The sequence below is a fragment of the Hyperoodon ampullatus genome, assembly GCF_949752795.1.
Source record: "Hyperoodon ampullatus genome assembly, chromosome: 3".
In the NCBI taxonomy this organism is placed as follows: domain Eukaryota; kingdom Metazoa; phylum Chordata; class Mammalia; order Artiodactyla; family Ziphiidae; genus Hyperoodon; species Hyperoodon ampullatus.
In genome coordinates, this window is record NC_136916.1 from 147,082,431 (window position 1) to 147,110,327 (window position 27,897).

The window sequence follows — 27,897 nt, forward strand, 5'->3', positions numbered from 1 at the left end:
GGTGGGGAGAAAGGGCTGGGGTGGGAGAGAGAGGGAAGAGGTGGGGAAAAAGGGGCTGGGGTGGGAGAGAGAGGGAAGAGGTGGGGAAAAAGGGGCTGGGGTGGGAGAGAGAGAGGGAAGAGGTGGGGAGAAAGGGGTGTGGGGTGGGAGAGAGAGAGGGAAGAGGTGGGGAGAAAGGGGCTGGGGTGGGAGAGAGAGAGGGAAGAGGTGGGGAAAAAGGGCTGGGGTGGGAGAGAGAGAGGGAAGAGGTGGGGAAAAAGGGGTGTGGGGGGCTGGGGAAGGCTGGGCAGAGGGTCGGGGAGGCGGGAGCATCGCCCCATCATGCATTTCAAAACAGGCCACTCAGACTCCATGCAGAGGGTGGGAAATTTGCCTGAGTATGTGGCAGCTCCAAGGCCCAGAGCTGAGAGGGCCAAGCCTGTGGTCTGTCGTCATAGCGACCTGGATGTTGTGCTTCTGGGGTCCTGCCTGTGAGGGGACCTGGGGGAGGGGCGCCTGCCGCCCGAGCTAAGCCTGCTAATGAAAATATTCAAATCTTCAGTGTCTGCAGTGTGAATGATGCCTTTGTGGAGTGCAGAACCTGCACAACTGGACTTGAACCTCAGGCCTTCCTGGGCAAACCTGGGTCAGGACACTTGATGTGTTCACTGCGGCCACCCTTTCCCTTCGTCTCCCCAAGGGGTTGTGCAGAATGACCCCACATGGGGGCCCCAGGCAAGATATAGAAGGCACCAAGGCCCAACAGGGCTGTGGACAGATTTGCTAAACCACGCCTGTGAGCAGGAGAAAGGCGGGGGCTTCGTGACACCTCTGTAGAACAGGTCAGTGAAGACAGGAGGCACCTCCCCAGATCTGCCTCCGTAAGGGACGCCTGCTGCTCTGTTAAAGCCGTAGCTTCAACAGAGGTGGGCACAGAGGGGCTGCTCCCCACAGCACTTCCAGGCCTCCAGAACCACCTCTGGCTGATTTCACCCACGCCGCCCTTTCTGCTGAAGCCCGCCATCTGGGTCCCAGAAGGTGAGCGCTTTCCCAGTGTTCTCCGAGGCAGTAGAGGAAGATGAGAGAAAGCAGAGGGGCATGTGGGAGAGGAGTTGAGCAAGAACGACATGCCACGTTGGCACCGGGGGCTGACGCTACCGAAGAGACAGACCATCGGACCCTGTCGCCAAGGAGAGGCGGGGAGAGGAGGGGCGGGAGGGCATGGCTTGGGGTCTGGCATGAGGTGTGCTGGGCAAGGAAGGAGCAGGGGGCCCCGGGTACCTTCTGGGCTCCAGAGAAGGCGTGGTAGAAGCTGGACACGTAAGTCATGATGGCTTTCTCATCTGGGCGGGCGGTTCCGACGATGTCTGTCAAGAAAAACCTGGAGTTAAAGCCAGCTGGTGAACACATGATATGCTTCCTGATGTGATGGGGAAAGCAGCTCTCAGAACCACCAAGTCTTCTTGCCAAGACGCTGAGCCTGCATCTAACCAGCCATCTGGCATCAACTTCCACTTACGGGAACGCCAGAGGTAGAGGAAGGAGTGAAATGGTACCCGAGGAAGGAAACAGACAAACCAGAGTAAGGGGTACTCGGGACAGCTGGCCTGGGTTCTACAACAAGTTCAATGCCAGGAACGAAAGGGGTTGGAGGGAAGAGAGAAGTGCGACCGATTAGAAAAGACACAAGAAATAGAACAACGAAATGCCACGTGCAGACTCTGTTCGGATCTGGATCAAAACAAAGCAACTAAAAAGAAATAATGGGGAAATTTGATGCTGAACCAGGCAGCAGATGTATCAAGGAATTACTGTCAGTTTGCTTGGTGAGAAAATTATTTTATGATTGCGTAAGGAAATATTGCTATTTTTAAGGTATGTATTCTGAAGTATGTAGTAGTGAGATGCTGTGATGTCTGGGACTTGCTTTACAATATTTCAACAAAGAAAACAAAAGGGGAAAAAAAAGAAAGTGTGACAAAATCTCAATAACTGTTCTATCTGGATGGTGGGTATATGGAAGCTAATTATATTATTCTCCCTGCTTTTGCATGTTTGAAAATGGCCTTACACCTTGACAGACATCGTCACAAACTATCCTATCTTCCATCTATCCTCCTAAGGGCCCATTCATCCTTCCAAAAAGTCATCTGTATTTCCACAAGTGCCCTCTCTCCCACTCCCTTTCCCCTGTGAAGTCAGGTACGTATATAGACCCCAAACTCAAATCACCCCTTTGAGTTACTCATCACTGCAAGCTCCCATGTGTGTCCATGATGCACATGATAATAAACTTTTTTTCCCTCCCCTACAACAACAAAGGACCGCTGCACTCCACCCCGCACCCACCACCCCGACTCCAAGACCAAGCTGAGGACCGTGCTCAGGCAGCCCTTTTCGACACCAGCTACCACTTCTCCCTCCAAACCTCAGGGAATCTGTCTGTGGAATCCCTGAGAGACAACTGACCCCCTGGCTCCCCAAATGAAGACCAAGCCTTCTCCCTTCTGGCCTCAGGGGCGGGGCCCGCCCTTCCTGGCCGCTGGACGCAGCCGGGAGAAGAGCCGGAGGCCCAGAAGGAAAGCGCCTTTCACCTTCTGCATCCAACATCTTGGGGATGTCCAGGTATTTCTCCGCCACATCGAAGGCCGTGTTCAGGTTTGTAAGTGGGTCGTCCTGGGGGAGAAGAAGAAGAAGGTGGATAAGAGGCACAAGAAGTCTCTGGCTACCCCCATCTCGATGATCACCAAGACTGGGGGCGGGGGGACTGCCACATGTCGCGGAGCAACGAAGCCCGTGTGCCACAACTACTGAGCCTGCGCTCTAGAGCCCGCGAGCCACAACTGCTGAGCCTGAGTGCTGCAACTACTGAAGGCCGCGTGGCTAGAGCCCGTGCTCCAGAGCAAGAGAAGCCACCACAGTGAGATGCCCACGCACCGCAACAAAGAGTAGCCCCCGCTCGCCTCAACTAGAGAAAGCCTGTGCTCAGCAATGAAGATCCAATGCAGCCAAAAATAAATACAATTAAAAAAGAAAGAAAGAAAGAAATGCAAGCTGAGACCAGGCACTGGCCTGGGAGCCATCGGTCTTGGCTTCTGGTTTCAGCTCCGCCACCAGCCAGCTTGACTGGTAAGTAACCTAACCTCGGTCTCCCCGCCTATTACTCAAGAGTTGGCCCAGGAGCTCTCAAGCCCCTTTGGCGCTCATATTCCGTGAAATTTGGGGCTCCTTCAAACAGCTACAGTCTTCTGACTATATTCTGGCTCTGCTATCTTCTCAAGAAAACTTATTGGGGATTGGTGAGGAGGTGGAGTAATCGGAACCCTTGTGCACTGTTGGTGGGACTGTAGACTGGTGCAGCTGCTGTGGAAAACAGTATGGAGGTTCCTCAAAAAGTTAAACAAAGAACTACTGTATGACTCAGCAATTCCACTTCTGGGTCTATACCCCAAAGAATTGAAAGCAGGGACTCAAATAATTTGTACACCCACATTCACAGCAGCATTATACACAATAGCCAAAAGGTGGAAATAACTCAAACATCCACTGACAGATAAATAGATATGGAATATTATTCTGACATAGAAAGAAAAGAGGGGCTTCCCTGGTGGCGCAGTGGTTGAGGATCTGCCTGCCAATGCAGGGGACACGGGTTCAAGCCCTGGTCTGGGAAGATCCCACATGCTGCCGAGCGACTGGGCCCGTGAGCCACAACTACTGAGCCTGCGCGTCTGGAGCTTGTGCTCCGCAACAGGAGAGGCCGCGACAGTGAGAGGCCCACACACCGCGATGAAGAGTGGCCCCCGCTCACTGCAACTAGAGAAAGCCCTTGCACAGAAACGAAGACCCAACACAGCCAAAAATAAATAAATTAATTAATTTAAAAAAAAATAAAAGGAAGGAGATCCTGAAACGGGCATATGACAACATAGACAACCTGGAAAACATTATGCTAAGTGAAATAAGCCAGACTCAAAGGGACACATATTACATGATGCCACTTATATAGGTACCTACAAGAGTGGTCAAATTCAGATACAGAAAGTAGAGTGCCAGGGACTGGAGGAAGGGGGAGTGGAGAATGACGGTTTAAAGGGTTCAGAATTTTAGTTTTGCAAGATGAAGAGTTCTGGAGTTGGGTGGTGGTGATGGGTGCACGCAAGTGTGAATGTACTGAATGCCACTGAACTGTGCACTTCAAAATGGTTAAAGTGGTACTTTAAAAATTATGTATATTAGGGTGGGAGGGAGGGAGACGCAGGAGGGAAGGGATGTGGGAACAGATGTATATGTATGACTGGTTCACTTTGTTATAAAGCAGAAACTAATAAAAAAATTTTTTTTTAATTATGTATATTTTACCAAATTAAAAAAAATTTTTCATGTGGAAAAAAAACCCATAACTTAGTCGGGGGAGTTCCTTGCTGGACCTCCCACTCGATTCGTGGTTCCCAGACTAACCTAAAGCAAACCGGCTTTGTCAGCCTACCACTCAGCTTCCGCATTTGCTAAGGTGAGGATCACAGGGTACAAAAGGATAAATCCATTCATCTGGGACGCTTTCAGGAAGAAACTGCTCAAAATAGAGAAGGTGGAGTCCTTCTGGGAAAGTCTCTGACAGCTTCCAGAATAATAAAAAACCACCATCAAGCAGCAACAGTCATTTCCGTCCAGGCCCTCAGCCATCCTCAGGCCCCGGGTGCACACCCACCTGCCCCCCTCGATTCCCAGGGACCGCCAGGACCCCACGCCCACCTAGAGCGGGTGCCGGAAGGAAGTGCTTCCCGGTCAGAGCCCTTGGCTCTCCCCTGTTCCCAAGCACCAGAGGCTCTGGCAACGTCTGTGCTTTCTGGAAAGAATCCACGGTTCAGTGGGAACAGGTCTGTGCTAGGATTTGGGCTGGATTGTACTGTTGCTACTGAATTAAAGAGAAGGGGAGACAGACACAGAGAGACAGGGAGAAATGAAAAGACACAGAGAGGGACAGAGGGTGGGGAGAGGCTGGCCGGGAATGAGACAAATGCCCCTGGACTCTCACCTCCCGAACGGCTGAGGCTCCTGGAGTTGGGGGGCGGGGGCCGAGACTGAAAAGCCACAGTCAGCACGGACCCCACTTTATACGGGGGTGGGGAACAGCTGTGCACTAACTGGCTGCTGCCCACCCCGGCCCCCCAAGCAGGGACACAGGCACATGCACACCTGTCACCACAGGGCATCGGCTGACCGCTAGGGCGGTACATGATGATGATACCTTTAAAAAAAGTCTCCGCCTCTAGGATTCCCCCACCTTGGCCCCTGTCTGGTTTGGCCACACAGCTTTCAGGTGGGTCAGGGGGGTTCTCAAATCGATTTTTTTTCTCTTTGCAAAGTGGCTGAGTTAGAGGGCTGGGACCACCCCCCATCCCCCAAGAGGTTAGCTGGACCCTCGTCCACATACACCTGGACACCGCCATGCACAGGGCCAGGCAGCGGGCTCTCTCCTTCGGCAGGTGGGCTCTTCCAGGTGGGCAGAGGCCCAGCCTCAAGTTTCAGGCCCAGCTTGGGGTTTCTGGAGGGGATAGGAAACTACTCCTTTCCTCCCTCATAAATCCTTTTTGGCGGTTCACCCCACCACACACACCCCAAAACGGAGGTTCTGATGCCACAGAGCTGCTGCTGCACCAGCAACATCAAGCCTTGCTTGGCCACTGGGGGCAGAGGCAAGGGGACTTCACTGAACACTGAGCTCTCCAAGTATCAAGGTCAAGGAGACAAATACCAGAACGGTCATTCCTAGAAGCCCTTTGCCAAGAGATTCAAGCACCAACAGGTGACATTCCAACCCGAGCTCCAGACCATATACCGGGGGCATGGGGAGGGCTCCACGGGTGGCCTCTCCCAGGATGTCTGCACCACAGGGCCTCTCGGTGCTGGGATGGGCTGAGAGGGAGGATGCTGAGTACAGTCAGGGTGTCCCGGACAGACCTCTCCCAGGTCAGGCCAGCATCTTTAACTATCCTGGACACTAAGAACCACCACGAGGATAGACACACAACTCCCACCTCCCGGTCTGTTCCTCAACATCTTGTTGCTCAGAAAACCCCTTAGCAACTTCACACCAAAAGCATAAATGAATCAAGCAGCAATAAAATCCCCAGCCAAACTTCAGCAATGAGGGAAAGCAAATCTGTGGCAGGAACCTGCCCAGGACTGTAGAGCAAGTCTCAGACAAGGCTGGGATAGATGTCTCTAAAAATATGCAATATCTTAAATTATGAAAGTAATATATGCACCTTGCACAACCCAGAAAAACAGAAGGGGAAAAGGCCACTTAGTATCCCATCATCCTAACAAAATTGCTTTGGTGGTTTTGATATTTTTCCTGGCAGGTTGGGCATGTCAGCAAGTACCTATGTGCTATGCACATACATACTCAAGCAGCCCTGATAGAGGAGGTGTTTTTCTCTTACTTCTGGAAGGGTTGTCTCCTCAGCTAGTCTAAGGAGACTGACACCCCTTCACACTGGGCCATGGGCTCTCAGAACAGGGGGCCCAGTCCTGCCCATCCCCCACCCAACCAAGGGGGACCAGTCGGTAGGAGCTGCTGGGGGAGGGGGCAGGAGGGTCAGGTGAGCACACGAACCTTCCGCAGCTTCCCGTAGTCAATCAGCTCGGGCCGGTGTCGGTGGATCAAGGCACAGAAGCCGAGGCCGTCCTTCCAGCTGCCCGGGGGAGAGAAGCGGGGGGCAAGCTGGTGAGTCGGGCCAAGCAGTAGGAGCAAAGCACTAAGCAGGGGTCTCCTTTTTTCCAGAGATGAGTACATAACCCTTCGGAGCAGGAGCTGGGAGAAGACACCATGGGAAGGAACTTTCTTCCTGCCACGATCCCAGGCACTGGGGTACGACACTGTGGGGCTTGGTAAGTTGAGACACACCTGCCACATCCAACCCTACCTGCCCCCAAGGTCCAGGGCCCTCATCTGCTCTGTTCCAGAGCCCCAGGCTAGAACTTCCCAGACACTCTCCTTGGGGGGCTCCAGGGGCATCAACCAAAGGTGTACCAGGCTGTAGCTAGGAGGGAGAGGGCTCCTCTCCAGGAGGAAGGGGGCATTGAACGGTGACACTCCCTTCCCAGAAAAGCAACTTCTTCCCCAAGTGTCTTTGTTCTGTTCTAGAGCTAAGACTGACCCAGCCAATGTGCCCTGGGGTCCTTGGGGGAAGCAGCCCAGGTTCCGCAAGGGTCCCTCAGACCCCAGCCACTCACCTTATGTGGAAGTTCTGGATGTTGACGTTTTTGTAAGGGGCTGTCTTTCTCTGACACCACAAGAGCAGCCCTTCCTTCGCTGAAGTCTCTGTGGGGAAGGGGATGACGGGCAGAGAGGTCAGTGGCTGGCTTGGTGGAGGGAGGGGCGTGGGCTCATGGAGGTCCCACCATGACCACAGGGTCCATGCTCTTTCACACAGGGGGTCCACACAAAGACCCCTAGATTTCAACCCTGCTGCTACCAGGCCACCAAATCTATTTCCTTGACAACGTTTGAGAACTTATTTGAGAAACATAGAAGTAAGCTAGGAAGCGTTTCATAACTGGCCACCTTACACATTTAAATACTGAGAAAATGGCTTTTCAAACTTTCAGAATATCTCCCCTTCACTCCCTTTTATGCAAAGAAATGGCAACAATACAAAACAACTTATGTCAGGTGGCCACTTTGGAGAGGAAGGTTGGATTGGTCTGTGAAATCTGAAATCCAGGAATCTTCAGATAGGGGCCCCATGTACCCTGTGGAGGGCACACAGCCGTGTGGGAAGAAAGCATTAGGACTTCCGGTTGCATTTAGTGTTCATCTAAAAAAAAATGGTTTCCTTATATTTAATGCATGGATCGACACTGTTGCTGTGTGTAAAGCAGACATGTGTCAGTAAGATAGGGCAGGTATCTGAGAGGACCCCAGAAGCTCCCAGCCCAGAAGGGCTGCAAACCGCACCGCCCCCATGTGTTCAAGGCTGTGAATTGCAGGTTATAGTACTCAGTATAGTGGGTTTGTGGGTGATCTCATTTACTTTCGATTCACAAAATGGACTTTAAAATGACGTTAAACAATTCCTGCAAAGATAATATAATAATTCAAGCACAAGAAAACGATTAAAAAATCAGCAAAGCTAACACTTCTGCTTTTAGTTCAAGCTCTTTGTCAGTCACATTACAAGATGAAAAAACAACGATTTAATCAGAACTGACAAGATGTCTACCCAAAAGAATAAACTCATCAAGACAGCTATTTGAAAACCAGATTTATAGCTATTATCACTAACAAGCACCATGCCCTAAGTGACTACTGTGGGTATCTTTTTAACCACTTCAGCCCTAAATACCAGGTATCTATAAACCAAACTTAGAATTTCACATTGCTGTATCACCAAGTGTCAAACCAAGATTTCCATAACAAAGCAATTTAATCCACATTGTTCTCATTAAAAATTATTTTGAACAAAAATCTTTTCAAGATTTGATTTCTAGGCCATTAAAATGAATAAAAAATATTTTTAAAATATCTCCACCTCATCTTTTAAAAATTTGGTTTGGTGTGTTTTATAATATGCATAGAAATACATGCATATAATTTAGCGTAAAATAAATACACACGTATCAGACATAAAGTTCAAAAACTGCTGGAGTGTGAAATCAAAAGTTTAGAGAGATTCACTGCCCCAGACCATGGTGGCCCCTTGCAGATCTAAAAGGTGGCCACCAGAGGGTGCTATGGGAGCAAAGTGGAGGACCTGGTGTCGGCTCACCCTCCTGTCACTCCCTCCTGACTGCTAGTCCCCTACCCTTTCAGATTTAACAACCCAAGAGCCAGGTGGGGTGTTTCCAATACACTTCCCCACAGCAACCTTGGGCCTTCTCAAAGTGAGGGGTTTCCCTGGGGCCAACACATCTATGGGGACCAGCACTCCAAACAGTTCTTACTTCCCTGTAGACTAGGAGAGAGCACAGATGCCAGCCATGGGTAAGCGGCCCAGGATGTGGCCCGTGATCAAGGCCCAATTGCCCTGGGGATCAGGGAGGAAGACGTGATGGTGAAGGCACGGGAGAGGTGGAAGCCTGGGGATGGCATGGAACAGAGCAGAAGACCTACCTTCCACGGAGATGTCCTGGATGGCAAAGCGGAGGATGATGGTCCAGATCATGCCCAGGGTCATTTTCACGTTCCCATCCACGATTTCTACAGAAACAGCAGTAGGACACATTAAGAAGGGTCTCAGCAGGGACAGAGTTCACACTCCCTGAGTGCCCATGTCACTCCGTGCACCACTTAGGAAGTCAGTGACCACACACTCCACTTCTAGAGGGAAGTCTAAAAATTAGTGCAATTACATGTCACAGGTGTCAGGAAGGAAGTCTACTTGGGGGTATCTTGGGGGCACCAGGAGAGTGGTCAATTTGACTGGGTACAACAGGAAAGGCAACAGAGAAGGGGGTGTCTTAAACCCTGAGTGGTGCCCACCAGCCTAACAGAGAAGAGAGAGATAATTTCTATACCATCACAAATGTCCTGGCACCTCTGTGAGCTGAGGACCTCTGGTCAAGCACAGCTCTCAAAACAGGCATCCACAGCTGGAAAGCCAGTGCAGGCAACAGAAATTAACCAACCCGACAAAGGTTTATAAACTGCCCCTGGAAGAATCCACTAACTCACAAATCAAGTTCATGATGCCACTAGCTGGGTATTTTTTTTTTTTTTTTTTTTTGCGGTACGCGGGCCTCTCAGTGCTGTGGCCTCTCCCGTTGCGGAGCACAGGCTCCGGACGCGCAGGCTCAGCGGCCATGGCTCATGGGCCCAGCCGCTCCGCAGTATGTGGGATCCTCCCGGACCGGGGCACGAACCCGTGTCCCCTGCATCGGCAGGCAGACTCTCAACCACTGCGCCACCAGGGAAGCCCAGCTGGGTATTTTTTAATAAAAAACAAACAACAGCTTCAAGATCACAATTAAGAGGTACCCCACTATGGGTTTCCCTGGTGGCACAGTGGTTAAGAATCCACCTGCCAATGCAAGGGACACGGGTTCGAGCCCTGGTCCGGGAAGATCCCACATGCCACGGAGCAACTAAGCCTGTGTACCACAACTACTGAGCCTGTGCTCTAGAGCCCACGAGCCACAACTACTGAAGCCCGCGAGCCACAACTACTGAAGCCCGCGCGCCTACAGCCCGTGCTCCGCAACAAGAGAAGCCACCGCAATGAGAAACCCACACACCGCAACAAAGAGTAGCCCCCGCTCGCTGCAGCTAGAGAAAGCCCGCTCACAGCAACGAAGACCCAACGCAGCTAAAAATAAATTAAAAAAAATTTTTTAATGAATAAAATCTATCTTTAAAAAAAAAGATACCCCACTAAATTCAGTCTAAGCAGCACTTTCTATACTTTTTTAAAAATGTTATAAATTCTATGAAGTAATTTTTTTTTTTTTTTCTGTACCAGACTCAAAGGCAGGGAATACAAAGATAAATAAGCCCTGTCTTTAAGGAGCCTAAGACATGGAGTCATTTATAGTCTTGGGGGTTGAGAAGGGTAACAATCAAGTGCAGACTCCTTACCCTCACCTGCTTCCAGGCCAGGAGATGGTAACCTGGCCCCATGGTGAGGTACTCTCAGTTAAGACTCAGGCATCCAAAGAATATCTCATTTTTTCCTACCTGCAACACTAGTTTTAGGGGAGACCCAACAAAACCATAAGAAGGGGCAACTTCCAGGGACTCCTAATCCCCTGAGCCCACATCCACTTGGGTTTGCTTCCCACAAAACAAACCCCTTAAACAAGAGTGGATTCCACTAAGGAAATTAAGATCTCATCCCCTTCCTCAAAAGGGAGGGCAAAATTGCATGCAAGGTAAAGGCACTGAGCAGTGATGCCTGGCCACAGCAGCTTCTGGTGGGGACAGTGGGTAACTCTGCTGAGCCTGCATCAGGGTGCTGAGTAAAGGAAGCACAGTGTCCACTTTGGACATGGGACAGGATGTGACTCTTCCTGTAAAGAAGAGGGTTTGAATGCCCCTCCCAGAACCCTAGGCATCCGCAGGACAATGATCCAAGTTGGAGAACCTGGGTTAGAGAGACAGAGAGATGTAGCAGCATACGACCGTCCTCCTTAATAACTAAAACAGCCGGCTGCACTTTGCAGAGCAGGCTTGCGGGGAGCGGGAGTGGAGTCAGTTAATCAGTCAAGAATCAGTTCCTTGTAAAGCAACTATACTCCAATGAAAATTAATTTTTTAAAAAAAGAACCAGTTCCTAAAAGTTTGATATTTTTAAAATGCCCTTTCATTTGTGACTCCCAATGGTTTTGCATCTGTAACGTTCAAAGTGTTTATATAAATTGATAAGAGAAAAGTCTAAATTCATAATACATAAGTAGGCAAAAGACATGAATACACTTCACAAAACACGAAATACAAATAACCAATTTGTAAGAATGTCAATCTCACTTGGAATTAAAGATATAAGATATCATCTCCCAGCTATTAAATTAGCAAAGTTGAAAAACAAGCGAACACACACCAGGATGGTAATAAGGCTACCATACTGTGGCTAAAAGTTTTTAAAAAAACAAAAAACAAAAAACACCTTTCTGGGAAATAATGTGGCAATAGGGAGCAAGCATCTTGAAGTTGCTCAATTTATTGAGAGAAAAATTCTCTCTCTAGCCCCAGCCAGTGGAGTGAAATACAGAGTAAGGTTGCTGTGTGAAGGCGCTTGCTGCCAGGGTATTTATCATGACCACACACTGGAGACCCTGTGAAGGTGCAAAGTACAAGGCATGACTGAGCAAATCCCCAGACTTGTCACCCCTTGGCTCAAAACCTCCACTCGGAGCCAAAGGCAGTGGCTGGTGGGGCCTCTGGGACCCCTCCTCCCTCTACCCCTCCAGTCACACGGCCTCCCTGCAGCTCTCCCTCGTCCTGGGATACCCCTCACCTCCCTCCTGTTTCCACTCACCCTTCATCTTCTCACTGAGCCCTTCCTGGACCTCCCACTTTACTTTTCTACAACTGACATATATATTTTCTTTCTCCCTCTTCTAGAACGTAAGCTCCCTGAGGGTAAAGATTTTTTGTTTTGCATCACTGCTTAAGAGCCCAGCATTGTCCCTGACACAGAAAAGGCCCTCCATCAACATTTGCTGAATGAATGAACAAATGAGTGAATGAATGAATAGGACACTGGAGGACACTAATCACAGGCAGGCGAGCGGGCATAGAACATAAGAGCACTCAGGCTCCTCCAGGACCGGACCCAGGTCTGGAACAGAGCACAGCTGTGCTCACCAAATAGACAATTAGAACATAATTAAAAATTATGTTCACAAGTTTTTAATGACTTGGGGCCAGTGTCCCCCCCCCACCAGCTGCCCCATTTGTGAAGATCAAAATATCCCAGCCTCCTGCTGGCCTTGAGCTCAGTGTCCTCCCAGCACCAAGGAAGACAAGGCAGCTTCTTCTCTGGGTCTTGCCTACTTACGTCTCTCCTCCTTCCACAGAAACACCCAAGCCCTGGGGGTGTTGCTTACTGAACTCTAACTCCTACCAAAGAAGCAGTTTCACTCCAGAAAACAGAGGGGCCCAGGACAGGCAAAGAGAGTGGTGTGTGTACAGTTAACAGCCCATGTACCACCCATCCCCAGTGCCCACCTGATTCCCCACACACCCTCAGAGTGTAACCCTCCAGAGGGCTCTCCTGCCCTGGTCCCGAGAACGGTAGATCCTTTCCCCAGGCATCTCTGTGTTTGGAGTAAGGCTGCCCATCTCACAGGCATCTATATGGCCTGAAATGCTGGGTCCAAAAGAAGGGTTCCAAGGCCACAACCGGGCCCCTGGGGGAAAAACCATGATGCTAGATTAACAATGTCTGGGACTTCCCTGGCAGTCCAGTGGTTAAGACTTCGCCTTCCAATGCAGAGGGTGTGGGTTCGACCTCTCATTGGGGAGCTAAGATCCCACATGGCTTGTGGCCAAAAAACCAAAACATAAAACAGAAGCAATATCGTAACAAATTCAATAAGGACTTTAAAAATGGCCCATATCAAAAAAATCTTTAAAAAACCAAACCAAACCAAAAACACAGTGTTGCTGTGGGTGTGGGAAGAAGCCATTCCTAGACCACAGCTACCTGTGAAGCTGTTCACATCCTGCTTTTACTCAGAACCTGCCTGTCCCCTGGCCCCAGTCCAGGGAGGCAGTCACCTGAGCAGTACTCAGATGGTGGAATGAATGATGCCGAAGGAACTCCACGTGATAGAAACTAGAAACCTGGGGGTCACCACCTCCCAAGACCATTGGGTTTAGCTACTGTACCCGCCGCCCCCTCCACCCTAAGGACAGATGCTAAATCATCGAGTCCACCCCCAGGCGCTAGCACCCAAAGCCATCAAGCTTTCCCTGCCTCAAGATTGTAAAAGAAAAAATCCTCAGGTGCTCTCATCTGGTTAAATCCCACCACTCACCCACGTCAAGTCTAGACATTCTAGAATCAAGTATCACACAAGAAATCCTAAGGATCTATTCTAACCCCTGCCGCGGTGTGGATGCTTCTTGCCTCTGGCCTCCATCTCTGGGGGCAAGGAACCCGTGCCTTTCCCAGAGCACCCACTGCATCCCCTAAGGTTCTGTATGTTATCCACAGTCAGCCTGCCCACAGGGTCTCCCTTCTGGGCCTGGTTCTGCACGTCAGAGTCAGGCAGAGTTGAGACCTTGCCCCACGTGATAACCCTTCAGAGATCTGGGGCCTTTCACCTGGGCTGGGCCTGGTCCCCAGGGCACCCCAGCCAGGACAACTGGCAACATCTCCCCCACCCCAACCCCAAGAGGGCTCCTTCCAGGTGATCCATTCCACTGCCTTTTATAGTCTACAGCAGTAAACTTCACTTCATTAAAATAAACAAAACCCATTCAGGGCCTCATCCAGTTTCCTGGCTCAGCAGAGCGGCCGTCCTGGCATGATCTTGGTGCTCAGCTTTTTTTGTTTTCTTTTTTAAAATTTATTGGAGTATAGTTGATTTGCAATGTTGTGTTAGTTTCAGGTGTACCCCAAAGTGATTCAGTTATACATATACATATATTCATTCTCTTTCAGATTCTTTTCCTATATAGGTTATTATTTCAGCTTGAAACGGGAGCGAGGATCTCAAAGAGGGAAGCCTTGGCCTAAAGGCAGCAAGAAGTAGGGAATGTCTCATTTTAAGGAGGCTTTAGAAATCTTTTGAGAAGCAAGGCTTGTGCCAAAGGAGCTAGAAAACTCTGGCCAGCTAGGTTAGGTGACTCCCCAGAGATTAGAGGGGGGTCGTGAGCGTTTACACCCATGTCAGTCTTTGCTCCTTACCCCTCTGTTGAGACAACACAGCCAGCTTGACCTGCCACTTCAGAGCTGAGGAAAATCAGACATGAAATTTATGTCCTGGGCCCCTGCAGAGGAGGCAGCAAAGCCTTGGGGTGATGGGAGAGCTTCAGACCTCAGCTCCAGAGCCCAAACCCCTGGGGTTTACTGGGCTCTGCCATATGGAAGCAGTCTGGCCCAGAGCCTGTACTACACACTTCCATTCCATCAACTTCTTCGAGCCTCAGTTTCCTTGACTGTAAAATGTGGCTGGTGACATGACAAGCCTGTTAAAGTATCCTGTCTAGTCAGCCACAGATCTGGAACTCAGCAAGTGCTATTCTCGCCCATCTTCTCCTTTCTTCCTCCCCTTTGGTATTCAGAGTCTTTACAAATATATCTTTTTAGGTAGTTGTTAAATTTTCCTTTCTAAAAGTCTGGATTTCTGGCTTCTTTTGAAACATTGGAAGATCTAGCAATGCTTGATGAGTATTCCCACACAGCAACGACTGGCTAGATCTACATGGCAGCTGCCCTGCTTAGAAGGACATGTTCTGCCCTCTTCTCCCCACTCATCCCTACCGTTCACCCCAGCCCACATCATACGTCCTCTACTTCCCTGTCCCAGTGAGCACCTGAGCTTGCACCAGACAACCTCAGTGGCAATTTCTTTGGCTTCCCATACCTGCTTGGTTGAAACTTTTTCTGCCAAGTCTTGATTCCTCCCTAAGAGAACAAACTATTCTTTTCTTCTGAACAGGCAGCGATTATTTTCCCACTCACAAAGCGAAGTATCCTGCGACGCACAAGTCCTTCGAACATTTACTGAGCACTGACTGTGTGCATCGTGCTGCTAGGAGCTGGGGCCACAAGGATGTAGAAGACGTGATCTCTTCCTCACAGCTGAGGGGATGGGATGCATAAGACACCACCCGTGATGGCCTCAAGTACTAGCCTGAGTCCCTGGTAAGGCAGCGGTCGGCAAGCTTTTCCTGTAAAGGGCCTGATAGGAAATATTTTCGGCTTTGCAGGCCATATGGTCTCTGTTGCAACTATTCAATTCCGCCTGTAGCAGGAAAGCAGCCAATAATATGTAAACAAATGGGTATGGCCGTGTTCCAATATTTACAAAAACCCAGGTCAGCCAGGTTGGACCCCATGGACAGTAGTCTGCCAACCGCTGTGCTCAAGTTTCTCAGTTTGATGTTGATACATTAAATCCCTCAATTTCCAGAAAAAAAGAGGAGGACTTTAAAGCCATCAACCAGAGAAGACATCAGCTCCTATGGATCTACTGAAGCAAGACCCTCCAGCCTCTGCAAGGAAAGGCCACCCTCTGGGGTATTTCTCTGGAGTCACGCAGACCTGAATTTGAGTTCTGGCTTTACCACTTGCTGATGATGGGACTTGGGACAAATTAATCTCGCCAGGCATGTATTTTCCTATTGTAAAATGGGGATAATAATTAGAGCCACCTCATAGGGCTGGTGAGGGTGAAATGAGATCACTGGTGCAAAGGGCTTCAGCACAGTACCTGCTGCAGAGCGAGTGATCAGTAACCACAGCCAGGGTTATATCTACAAGGAAGGAATGAATGAATGGAGATGGTGTCTTACTCACCTTTTGATCTCTGGCACCACACAGCAGATGCCCAATCCATTGCAGAATCCATGGGACACAGTCCTGACGGGGCCTAGTTATGGTATTTTATTCTAATCACCTCACGACCCTCCCTAAATCCTTCAGAACCATTACAGTGCACACAAGAAATTGTGCAACCTCCTTTTAACCATTGAGAACATGCTAATAGGGCTTCCCTGGTGGCGCAGTGGTTGAGAGTCCACCTGCCAATGCACGGGGCATGGGTTCGTGCCCCGGTCCGGGAAGATCCCACATGCCGCGGAGCAGCTGGGCCCGTGAGCCATGGCCGCTGAGCCTGTGCGTCCGGAGCCTGTGCTCCGCAACGGGAGAGGCCACAACAGTGAGAGGCCTGCATACCGCAAAAAAATTTAAAAAAATAAAAAAAAAGAGAACATGCTAATAATGGTTTAGACTGAGCTTTAAACAATTTTTTTAAATTGAAGTAAAGTTGATTTACAATCTTGTGTTAGTTTCAGGTGTATAAACAATTTTTTTTTAAGTAAAGGGCAAAGAGTCAAGAAGCTGCTCTGCAGGGAAATGCTATTAAAAATGTTCCTAAAGGCATGTAGACAGCCATCCTGCAGGGGGCTGCCTCCACCCAGCCAGTGTCTGCACACTCTCCCCAGACCACAGAACTCTTTGCTTGGGACAGCGCAGCGCAGCCAGGCCTGTGGAAGAGGGAGGGTGGCATTCCACACAGGTATATCCCACAGCGCTAGGATTCAGCGGAGGGGTTGCCAAGGTGCTGAGATTGGATGGAAAGTGCTGTTTTTACATGAAGGATCCACGGGGTCGACCAGATGGAGGTGCTGGGAGCCCCACTTCCAAATGCCCCCAGGGACGTCTAGAAGTGGGTGGGACAAAGGAGTGGGTCTAGGAGTCAGGCTGGAAAAGGCCAAAAGAACCAGGAAGTTGGGGGGTGGGGAGAATCCAACTCCAGGGGGCAGCCAGGGGCAGGCCTTACTCACCTTCAGCTCCTATGGACACCAGCTTGACCCCCTTGCTGGCTATGAAGTCCAGGGCCTTGTTGACATTGGAGATCTTGTGCACCCTCATTTTGCCTCTCTCCGGCTTGGCCAAGCGTTCACCTGAACACAGACAGAGAGGGAGGAACAGGAAGTGAGATGCTGTTCTCCTACTTCTCAGGTCTAAACTGCTTGCAGCCACTCAACAAGTCTGTATTAAGCCCCTAACATATGCCAAAGACTTGGCTGTGTGCTGGGAATGTGGGGGTGAACAGAACAGTTTGCTGCCTTCATGTACTTATGGTCCAGGAGGAGAGACAGCTCTTCATCAGAGAAACACACAATGAACAAATAGCCAGAAGGGTAAATGCTTAAAATAAATGCTTTAAAAGAGACAGCAGAGGAGGGCAGGTAGGAGGGTGAAAGAGTTGTGAGGTGGTCAGGGGAGGCCTCTGAGTGGGAGGCAGCCAGGCCCAGACTGCAGGGAATGGTGACCAAGGCAGAAGGAACAGCATATGCAAAGGCCCCGAACTCCTAACCTAGATTGTTTTGGCCTGGGAGAGTGTCTGGGTCGCTCTAGAGTATTCTGGAAGAGTTCCCTGTGCGCTGCCAGGGTCCTCTCTCATTTGAGCACCGCTGCTCTTGTCCAGTTACTGCCTCCCAGGGGTACCCTCAGCTCAGCTCGGAGTCAACCCCCCACCGTCACTCAGCAGTCACTCCTCCACCCCACCACACACCTCCAGCTTCCACAGGGGAGCCCCTGCTGCTCAGGCTTTTCGGTCAGAAGCTGCCGGGAAACAGGCGTTGAGGAGCAGGTTCTCCAAACACCCTGTTAAGAGCACAGACCAGAGGTGTCCAGGGACCTCCTGAAACCATCTGAAAAATGCGTATGTACAACATGTGTGCCCATATCAGGGGAAGGGGCGTACAGCGTTCAGAGTCTCTAAGAGGTCAGGGACGCTAAAAGGCTGAGAACCACCATCCTAGGACCTGGGACCCTTGCACCTGCCACGGTCTCCGGCCCAGCCCAGCAGTGCCCTCCCTGCTCCCTTCCGAGCACATCGACAGTCTGGCTGAGAGACCTCGAGGGGCAGGGTGGCCCTGATGCTGGGCCATGCCCACCCTGTCAGAGCGGCACTTCTCCGGGGGGGCCTCCCAACTCCCCAGGGGGCCCCCCAGCTTCTAGAGAACAGAATTCCGGCCACAGATGTCATTTGGCCTGGCAGCTCCCAGGGAAGCACAGCTAGGTTTTTATTATTAAATCAAGACTTTCCGCTCACGGCTTTCCCAAGGCTGTGGCCACTGCTCCCCTCTCTGGCAAGGTACCCTACCGCCCTCCTGAGCAGATGAGATGCCACAGGGCTCCCTTCCGATAGGATGGATGGAGGCAGCACCTCGTGCCCCCGGAAGGCTGCTCCTGCTAGAGCCCCAGACCTTAGGTCCTGCTAAGCCCGAGCTCGCCAGCCAGCCCACCAGCCACGTACACTGGCTGGAACGGGGCTTCTCCAAGACAGTGGAGGTAGCAAGGATAGTGGTTCTGGGACTTCAATCAGCACAAAACCACCAGGAGGACCTGCTAACTGCAGACGTCCAGTCCCCTTCCCCTGCTTCCTGAGTTTCTGATTTAGGAGGTCTGGGGTGTGGGCTGGGAATCTGCATGTGGCCAAGCAGTCCTGCTGATTCTGCTGGGTGGTCCAGGGACCACACTCAGAGGACCTCTGCAGGGAGCACCCTCTTCCTTCCCCTGTTATCCTACCCATCTCCAGAAACGCTCAAGGAGGAAAAGGCAACATCTCGGTGACTCAATCTCTCCCTGCCCCACAGATGTGCACAGGCCGGCCCATTCAGTGAGAGCCCCTGGTGGGTATGTGGAAAAGCCCAGCGGGCAGTCAGTCACTCTAATATTTGTTGAGCATCACCTATGTGCCAAGTACAGGTCTAAGCACTTGGGATACAGATGAGACTGTCCCCACCCCAAGGGGCTCAGTGTGCAGTGGGGAGAAAACACATGAGCCAAAAATGGTCCTGCTGCATGGCAAATGACACACTAGAGGAATCAATGGCCTGTTCTAGGAGCCCAGAGGAGGGCAGCCACTCAGAACACGAGTGGGGGTGGGGGGTGGGGGGCAGTGGTACTCAGAGAAGCCTTCCTGGAGGAAACACCTAAGCTGAGTTTTGAAGAATGAAAAAGAACAATGCCAGGTTTGTTTAAACTCAGAAATGTTGGAAGAGAGGTCGGGAAAGACACTCTAAAAAGCAGAGGAAAACATATGGCAGTTCCTAAAAAAATTAAATATAGAATTACTCTAGGACCCAGCAATTCCACTTCTGGGTACATACGCAAGAGAACTGAAAGTACAGACTTGAACAGATTATCTGTACACCATGTTCTTAGCGGCATTATTCACAATAGCCAAAAGGTGGAACTGACTCAAGTGTGAATTGACAGATGACTGAATAAACAAAATGTGGGATATATATACACGATGGAATATTACTTGGCCTTAAAAAGGAAGGGAATTCTCATACATGCTACTTCATGGAGGAACTATGAGGACATTATGCTAAATGAAATAAGCCAGTCACAAATACTATATGATTCCACTAATACGAGGAACCTAGAACAGAATCTGTGAATCAGGTTCACAGAGACAGAAAGCAGAATGGTGGTGGGCAGGGGCTGGGGGAGGGGAGAAGGGAATGGGGAGTTGGCATTGAACGGAATGGAGCCACAGTGTGGAATGCTGAAAAAGTCTGGAGATGGATGGTGGTGATGGCTGCACAACAATGTGAATGTACTTAACGCCTCTGTGTACATTTAAAAATGATCAAAATGGTAAATTTTATGTTACATATATCTTACCACACACACACCCCCCCCACCCCACCCCACAGATTTCACCTGCAATGAAAATATTTTCAAGTATTGGGGAGTGGGGGAAGGCGGTTGAAGCCTGTGCAAAAGCACAGAAAACAGAGAGCGTGCCATCTGGGGAGGACTACGTGTGCCCCCATGTGGCAGAGGGTCTGAAGTCTGACACATTTTTGGGAATAGTTAGTTGAAAACAAAGCAGGTGCCAGCTCATGAAGGATCCTGCTAGCTATGCTAAGGAATGTGGGCTGCAGGCGCAAAGCCCCAGAGAGGCAATGAAAAGTTTCAAGCAGGGAAGAGCGCGACCATATATGGGCCGTTGGATGGACCCTCTGGCTGCGTGTGGGTAACGGAGGGCGGTGGGAAGGGAGAAGCTGGGAGGAGGGGTCAAAGGCCTCTGGACATTATCTAGGTGACAGCTGACGCAGGCGCACTGACACCGTGAGGTAGCAGACGTAAAAGAAGGATAATAGAAGGAATGAAACTTGAATGCCAAAGAGCAAAGGCATTGAACCCTGGGGCACATGTGGGGGAAGATGCCCAGCATGATTCAGTATTGAAAAGGAGGCTCCAGTGAGAAGGTTGGACTGAGACTAGCCTAGGACTGGCGGCAAGGTGGAAGGTAACGTGAAGAAAGCAGCCAAGATCCTCCAGTGCATAAGCCAAGGCTAGAATCTCAGGACCTCCAACCTTTAAGGGATGGTGGAGGAAAGGTATTCATAAGAAAAAGGAGATATGCATTGGAGAGGAGCTGTCCCTCCAGATATCTGGACACCCAAATTCCAAGCTGGGGGCTGGATAAGGGACTGGGATCACCTGGATACAGGTAGCTAGGTAGCAGTGGAGCCAGTGTTTGGAGATGGTCAGCCACGGTTGCTTTCTTGACCACAGAATCCTAGTATTTGGAGAAGAGACCTCAGAGACCATCCTTCAAACCCCTCTTTAAGCAAATGAGGATGCTGAGGCAGAAAGGCAGCAACTTGGCCGAGGGCACACAGATGGCCGGTAGCAGAGGCAGGACCAAACTCAGTCTCCTTGTCTGAAGTCATACGTCACCCCCAACTTTTTTCAAGACACCCAAAGCTAGCCATAACCAAGGACAGAGCAGACGCAGAGGTGTCAGGGCAGCATTCCCAAAGTGGCAGAACCCAGTGGGCAGTGCCTGATCCTGGGCCATGGTGGCCCCACCCATCTGGCATCACCTCACCTCTGCTCGGGCTCTCTCCCAAGGCCAGTGGTCCAGCTCACCTGAGATGACCTCCAGCAGCAGCATCAGCTTCAGGCCATCCCGGAAGTCCTCCTCGATGTTCTCGATCTGTGTCCCTGCCTTCCGGAGGTGGGAGTTGCACCATGCTGTAAACGTCTGCGCAAAGGGAAGAAGAGCAAGTGGTCAGTCTCTCCCACAAGCCACATGGTCTCTGAGGCCCTGAGGACCCGTCCGTCTCACGCCCTTTTTCCAGTTGTTCTGTATAAGGTGTTGGGCAGGGTGGTGGTGTCATCCTTGTTGGTCAAGACATCTAACCATAAAGGGTGAGAAACCCACTCAGCAGAGGCCATAAAACCTCTCAGCGTGGCTGTTCTGCAATCTCCTTCACCTCACCGCAGGGCGACAGCTGAGGGGTCGCCCTGCAGGGCCAGTGGCACGGGTGGGCACCAGTGGGATGGACAAAGCAGCCACCTTCCTTTAACAGCTCCCCTCCCAACCTTCTTCCTAAAACATACCCACCCACGCTGAGAAGTGGCACAATTCCATTCTTAGCCGTTCACCTCTTAGATTATAAGGCTTAGTTTCGATCTTCACAGTTACAAGGTTGAGTACCCCAGGGGTAAGGTATTGAGCCTCATTAATACCTTAGGGTAAATAAGTTTATTAAATCCTTGTCCACTTGGCAGCTAGCTAAAGGAAGATTAATCCGTTTTGTTGGGGACAGAGTTCAGAGGGGCAGTCAGAATAAAGAGAGTGAAGTAAGTGCCCCCATGGTGTATGTGTGTGTATTTGGGGTGGGAGGTGGAGGCACCTTAAGGTGCAAAAGTAAGAGCAAGAATTTCAAAAAGGGACTGTCAGAAGACTAAATGAAAGACCATCAGCGCCGTAATTTTCTGATCTGTGGGGAGAGAGCTGCAACCTTGAAGCCTCTGTATTAAGCAGACCATCAGGCAGGCCAAGCTATCCTGTGCCAACAGCACCCTCTGGTGGCTCACACAAGGAACAGGGTGACTCAACAAACACGAGAACTAAACAGCATGCGCTTCCATTTCGCTCGCCCATCCAAACAGAACTTGGGCAAGTGTCTCTCCCCAGCTGTCACACACAGAGGGAAGAGCTCTGTCACTTTAGATCCAATCTATTCCTTGGCAACTCAGGACTCCTCTGCACCAGATGGTGCTCTCAACTACACGGGGGCTCAAGAGCCAACCTTCAGTCCCCCACAGCAGGGCCAGCCAGCTCTCTCCCCACCTGTCCTGCAAAGTGGCAATGGTGACAGTGTTATTTCTCATAACAGCAGCAACCACCCTGGAAATACTCCTCCTCTTCGGAAAGGTCACCACCACCACGTCCTCTTGCCCTGGGGAACTCCAAAGTGAGGTGGCAATAAATGGGCAGAAGGGGGCAGTGCCACAGCAGTGAGTACTAGGGAGAAGAAATGGCTGTGTAGGCTTGTAACCAAGAGTTGACGAGCCTGTGAGCAAGAAGGCGAGACAGCAGCCCACACGAGGTGGGGACAGGGGGCGGCACTATGACACCCCTCCAACATTGGGCCTCATTCTTAAATCATATCTCACTAGAAACTCAGCAACACAGGGTACTTCTCTCTCCCTGCAAACACAGCTCCACTCTGTAGGCCAGCCCACACCCATGATGGACAAGAGGGATGTGTGTGTGCTGTCCCAAAGCTTTCGTAAGCCTGGCACACAGCTTGGGGGTGGGCAGGGGACATACACTGATTCCTCTGCCTGGAATGTCCTTTATGTCATGCTTGGCTAACTCACACTCTTCTTCTAAGACTGGGCTAAGATATCACCTCCTCCAGAAAGCCTTCCTGATAGCCACCCGCCAGATTGGGCTGATGTGTGAGCCCACGGCACCCTGCAACCCCTCTTATCATTGCCCATATCCCACTGCATGGTGGCCACTGGTCAGCTTCACACCTGGACTCACCCTAAAGTCTCGGGGCACAGAGTCGTAGACGCAGCAGTGAACAAAATAACAAAATTCCTTGCCCTGTGCAACGGACATTCTAGTGGATGTAAAAGTGAGAACCGATGCAAAGTGGGAGGGTCCTGGAAGATCCAACCACACCTGGATAGTATCAGTGCAGGGGGGTGATGGGCCAAACAGCGCTCTCAGAGACCCTCTGGAAGCGGAAGACAGCTCAGAGGAAAGGGGATGAAGCAGGGCAAGAAAGAGTATCTACCAGGCCCCCTGCCTCTCGTGTTGGCATTGCAAACCCAGCAGGGGATGAGAGGCTACTTAGTTTTTATTTTCACTGTGCTGTCAATTTTTTGATGTAAAAAATATTAAAGAATTTCTAAATCTTTAAAATAAATACGAATTTGTTTGTAGTTCCTTATTCTCTCCCAGCTGTCGTGTTCCTGTATATGCACTTCTGCCCGGGTGTCATCACACTGTACGTTGATGGAGGGGGGGCGGTCATTTACCACCATCTTGCATTTCCACAGCACATTGCTCTCATCTCCCTCCCAGGCCCACACTCAGCTTCTGCCTGGGGTTTTCTGCTGACTTGGCAGGAAGTGGGTCACCCCAGCAGCTCAAAGGGATAGCTTTGGGGCCGGGGTCCTGGTGGGAATCCCCAGACCCCCGCAGCTGGAGGGGCTGTGAAATCTCACTGTTTACCACCCAGTCGTGGAGAGGGGATGGGGTGAGAGAAAGGAGGAAGAGGCCACGTGGGTAAAAAGGTACCACTTTTGCAAGAGGAAAAGGGCTGTTGAAAGCAGCCAGCCCCATTTCCTGGAGAAGCCAGTCCCAGAGCCCTGGAGGCTGACACGCACCTGTGTTTGCTCAGACTCCCCACACAAAGCCCTGCCTCTGAGGTCTCAGGGGCTGCACTTGGTTAAAACCCCAAGCCCCGTTCCCGGCCCCTACAGGTGGATGCCATGAAGGGGCCTCTGATCACCTCCCCAGCAAGCAGCTCGAAGCTCAGGTCATGGAAGAAAGGGTAACTCAGTGATTAAGAACATGCACTTGGGAGGGGGCACCAGATCCGGTTCAGCGCTCAAACCCACTCTTTACCAGTCTGCAGGTGAGACCTGCCGACTCACCTCCCTAAACCTCGGGTCCCTTAGCAGCAAAATAGGGATAGTGACAGCACGCTATAAAAGTCAAGCGGATTAACTAGAAAATATTTATAAAGTGCCTACCACGTAACACGAGTTCAATAAATGGTAGGAGGGAGAAGAAAAGCTAGCTCCCCTGGAAGCTCCGGGGGAAGGGGCTCAGAGGACTCGGCCCCCCGTGCTCCCAGCCCACACCCTTCCCCCGGCCTCCAGCCACTAAACTCCGTCCTGGGTTCCACCCTGCCAAGTGCTGTGCTGTGTCCCCAAGATGACAGCTTGTGTCTGGGGACTCTTTTTCTTTGAACAGGTGCTGAAGTGTTATTCGGAGAGGGCTAAAGTTGCGGTATGGGGGCAGAAAGCCTGTGACCTTGACCGTGGCCTTGTGGATCCCCAGCAGAGGAGGCTGACGGGGCCTGAGAGGGGAGACAGCAGGGTCAGGAGCGAGGTCCTCCACGTAGTACACCGCACAGCCACGCTCTCTCCTCCGGCACAGGCAGGCCCTAGACTTGAAGTCTGAGCTCCCACATTATGACAGAGGGGGACACCTGCTCCTTAGCAGGAGGAAAAGCAAACAGCCACAAGGGATGCCCATGGCTAGAGACCCTGGCCCCCTGGCCTCCAGCCCAGATGCCCCAGCATGGTGGGCAGTGCTACCCCAGCAGGGTTACGGTCCAGCCTCATTTAAATAAAGGGCAGGTGGCATCTTGTTGCCTCACTCCCAACAAGGCCCTGCCCTATCTGAGCTTACGCTTGCTCCAAGAGCCCCGTCAGGGGATCCTTGCTGTGGCTCACTGCCTGACTAAGGAGATAGGAGGAACTGATGGGCCTTCCGTGGACCCACTGTGTTGCAGAATGAGGTCGGGTGTGCAGACAGGTCCCAGGAAAAAGGGCCTGGGCACCATGCTGGAAGTGCTCCCAGAGCTACAGTGAGGGCTAGCTTAGCTCTCTTCTCAGCAGCCTCTCTCCGCACTTCATCTACCTCCAGCCCCACTGCACAGCCTCGGAAGGCCCTGGACAGAGAGGGAGGGGCTGGCAGAGAACCCAGACTCCTGCTCAACTTCTCACTGACCTTGAAGCATCTACCCATGTTTAATCTGGCATAAAGGTGACTTTAAGGAGACACAGAGTTTAACTATCCAGTACTGTAGTCCAAGGTTACAAATGGGCCAGGCCAGCCTCCAACCCAACAGGGGGTGAGGGAGTACAGGACACTTGAGCTGGGCCAAGGTCCACGGAGTTGATGGAGAGAGAAGCATCTTTGTCTACCTTCTCTGTGGGCCTCACAGTCCTGCTTTCACACAGAATCCTCTAAGGGCTTTCCATTATATCTTTAACAAGTATCCTATCCATATATTTCCTTTTTCTTTTTTTTTGGCTGCCCCAAGTGGCTTACAAGATCTTAGTTCCCCAACCAGGGATCAAACCCAGGCCCCAGGCAGTGGAAGCGCCGAATCCTAACCACTGGACCACCAGGGAATTCCCTATATTTCCTTTAAAATGTGTTGAGAAGGCAAGTGGCTTTTGAGAACATGTTCTCCCTGCTCCCCAGCTCATATGCCCTAGAATGTGACTTCAGCCACACAGGCCTCTTTGAGCCTCAGTTTTCATACTGTAAACTAGAGACAACAGCACCTGCCAGGCAGGACTGCAATGAAGATTAAATAATAATATAGTGTATTTTACCACAACCAAAAAAACTAGGAAAAATGATAATGTTAACATATTAATATTAATTTATATTAATAATGATAATATAATATTAATGTGTTTGAAATACATTAAGTGTGTAAGAAGTAGTCACTACTGTCATCATTATTATCTAAATTCTAGATTCTAAAGGGTGTCTGAATAATCACGCTCAGCTGGGATCTGGGGTACAGAGGATTACCCCATAAGCATGAGTCAGGGGCTGAGCTTTTGAAATCAAGTGGCATTTAGAGTCTTGACGTTGGTGGGAGGAGGGAGTGGTAAAACACAAGATGCTGAGCACAGGAAGATCACAGGACTTGCTTAAGATCACTCCACAGAGGGAATTCCCTGGCAGTCCAGTGGTTAGGACTCTGTGCTTTCACTGCTAAGGGCGTGAGTTCAATCCCTGGTTGGGGAACTAAGATCCCATAAGCCACAAGGTGTGGCCAAAATCTTTTCTTTTATTTTTTTAATTTAAAAATAAAAATCACTCCACAGAGCAAGAATCTAAGAGCCTGGAAGGATTTAATCACTCTGAAGAAGACAAGGCAAACTCCAGTCCATCAGCTTCTAGCCAGGTGGTAACCTTGGGCAAGTGAGTCAACATGGCTCTGCCTCAAGGCACTAGTCTGTAAAATGGGGTAATAACAGCATGGGGTTGGTGGAGAATTCAATAAGATAACCCACTTAAAACATGGAAAAGAAGGTCTGGAACACAATGACTGCTCCATAATTACCTATCATTACGGGTACCACAATAATTAGAGATAACTATTACAAGTTCACGCTGTCCAACATATGTCATCAAAGAATGTTAGAGCTGGAAGAGATGCTTGGCACACCTGAGTCAAAACCCTCACTTTACAACTGAGGACACACGGACCAGAGAGGGTGAGTGACTTTTCCCAGGCCACACAGCTGGATATGTTCACAACCTGGCCTCCTGACTCCCAGTCCCGTATACTTTTCTGCTCCACCAGGACGACGTGGATTTCAGGCGCAGGTGTGTGTGGGGTGCTGGAAGGGAACAGCAGAACCAAGGGCAGACAGGTGGGCTGAATTTTGTGGCATGTCACTGAAAAACAGGTCACTGTGAAGTGAAAACACCACCCAGAGGGAACCTGGGTGACTCCGGTCAGCACTGGCACAGAGAGTCTTGAGTTGATGGGCCATCAACTGGCATGGGATGGGCATGGGATGGGCAGCCTCTCTGGAGGCAGCGTGATGGAGAGAGGCAAAGGGAGCATAGCCCCGAGGCAGGTAGCTGGTTGTCCAGAGGTGGGAGATCGTTCTGGATGGTGAGCAGATCAGAAACATGTCTTTGAGGAGAATTCTGGGAACTGGGCCTCTTTGACCAGGAAGAGGGAAGAGTGGACTCAGGGACTCATCCTAAATATTTGAAAGACCCTCCCATGGACAAGCGAATAAACTTGTTGAGTGCAGCCCCGGGCAGAACAAGGCAGGCAGTAATGGTGAGGAACGTGGATTCTAGAGCAAGACTCACCTGGATCTAATCCCATCTCTGGCCCTGAGTAAACTTGGGCAAGTGATGTCACTTCTCCAACCCTCAACCTCCACATCTGTAAAATGGGTATAATAATAGAACCTGCCTCGAAGGGTGGTGTGGATCAGTGCAGCAACACATGGCAAGTGCTAAGTACAATCACCCACACATAAGGCTCAATAAATGGTAGCTACTATTATTAGGACCAAGGATAGGAAGCTGCAGGGAAGACTAGAGTTCAATGTAATAAAGAACAGACCAAACACTGGGTATACAGTGCATTACCCACCAAAGGCATGTGTTTGGTGGGGGTGCTGGGAGAGGATTCAAGTTCCCCCTGGGGGCTGAGCTAAGTAGGTCCCTTGTAATGCTGATTCTTCGAGAGCCCAAGGTAGCCCTTGAAAAGTTGGGTTAGAGGTGTGTTTGAAGAGTTCAGTTAGACCAAGAGTCACACACTCAAATGTCTGAGCAGGGTTTCTCAACCTCAATACCATTGATATTTTGGGTTAGTTACTTCTTTATTAAGGGTTTGGGGCCTGTCTTACGCATCATAGGATGTTTAGCAGCATTCCTGGACCCTACCCACTAAATGCAGGT

The 27,897-nt window shown here is 50.5% G+C and overlaps 1 protein-coding gene across 16 annotated transcripts in view; it reads right to left on the reverse strand.

Moving 5' to 3' along the window:
* Positions 1–27,897, reverse strand: part of ACTN1 (actinin alpha 1) — a gene marked incomplete at its 5' end in the record, with an annotated part of 97,792 nt that overhangs the window by 23,498 nt on the left and 46,397 nt on the right. For 15 of the 16 annotated variants that reach the window (XM_079700742.1, XM_079700741.1, XM_079700740.1 and 12 more), the window contains 7 exons: positions 1,261–1,346; positions 2,574–2,655; positions 6,602–6,680; positions 7,222–7,309; positions 9,101–9,187; positions 16,943–17,062; positions 21,060–21,174. In XM_079700742.1, the coding sequence (XP_079556868.1) occupies positions 1,261–1,346; positions 2,574–2,655; positions 6,602–6,680; positions 7,222–7,309; positions 9,101–9,187; positions 16,943–17,062; positions 21,060–21,174 (657 nt within the window). Of the gene's footprint in view, positions 1–1,260; positions 1,347–2,573; positions 2,656–6,601; positions 6,681–7,221; positions 7,310–9,100; positions 9,188–16,942; positions 17,063–20,489; positions 20,628–21,059; positions 21,175–27,897 lie in introns of all 16 variants that reach the window. The other variant, XM_079700743.1, reaches the window with a different exon arrangement.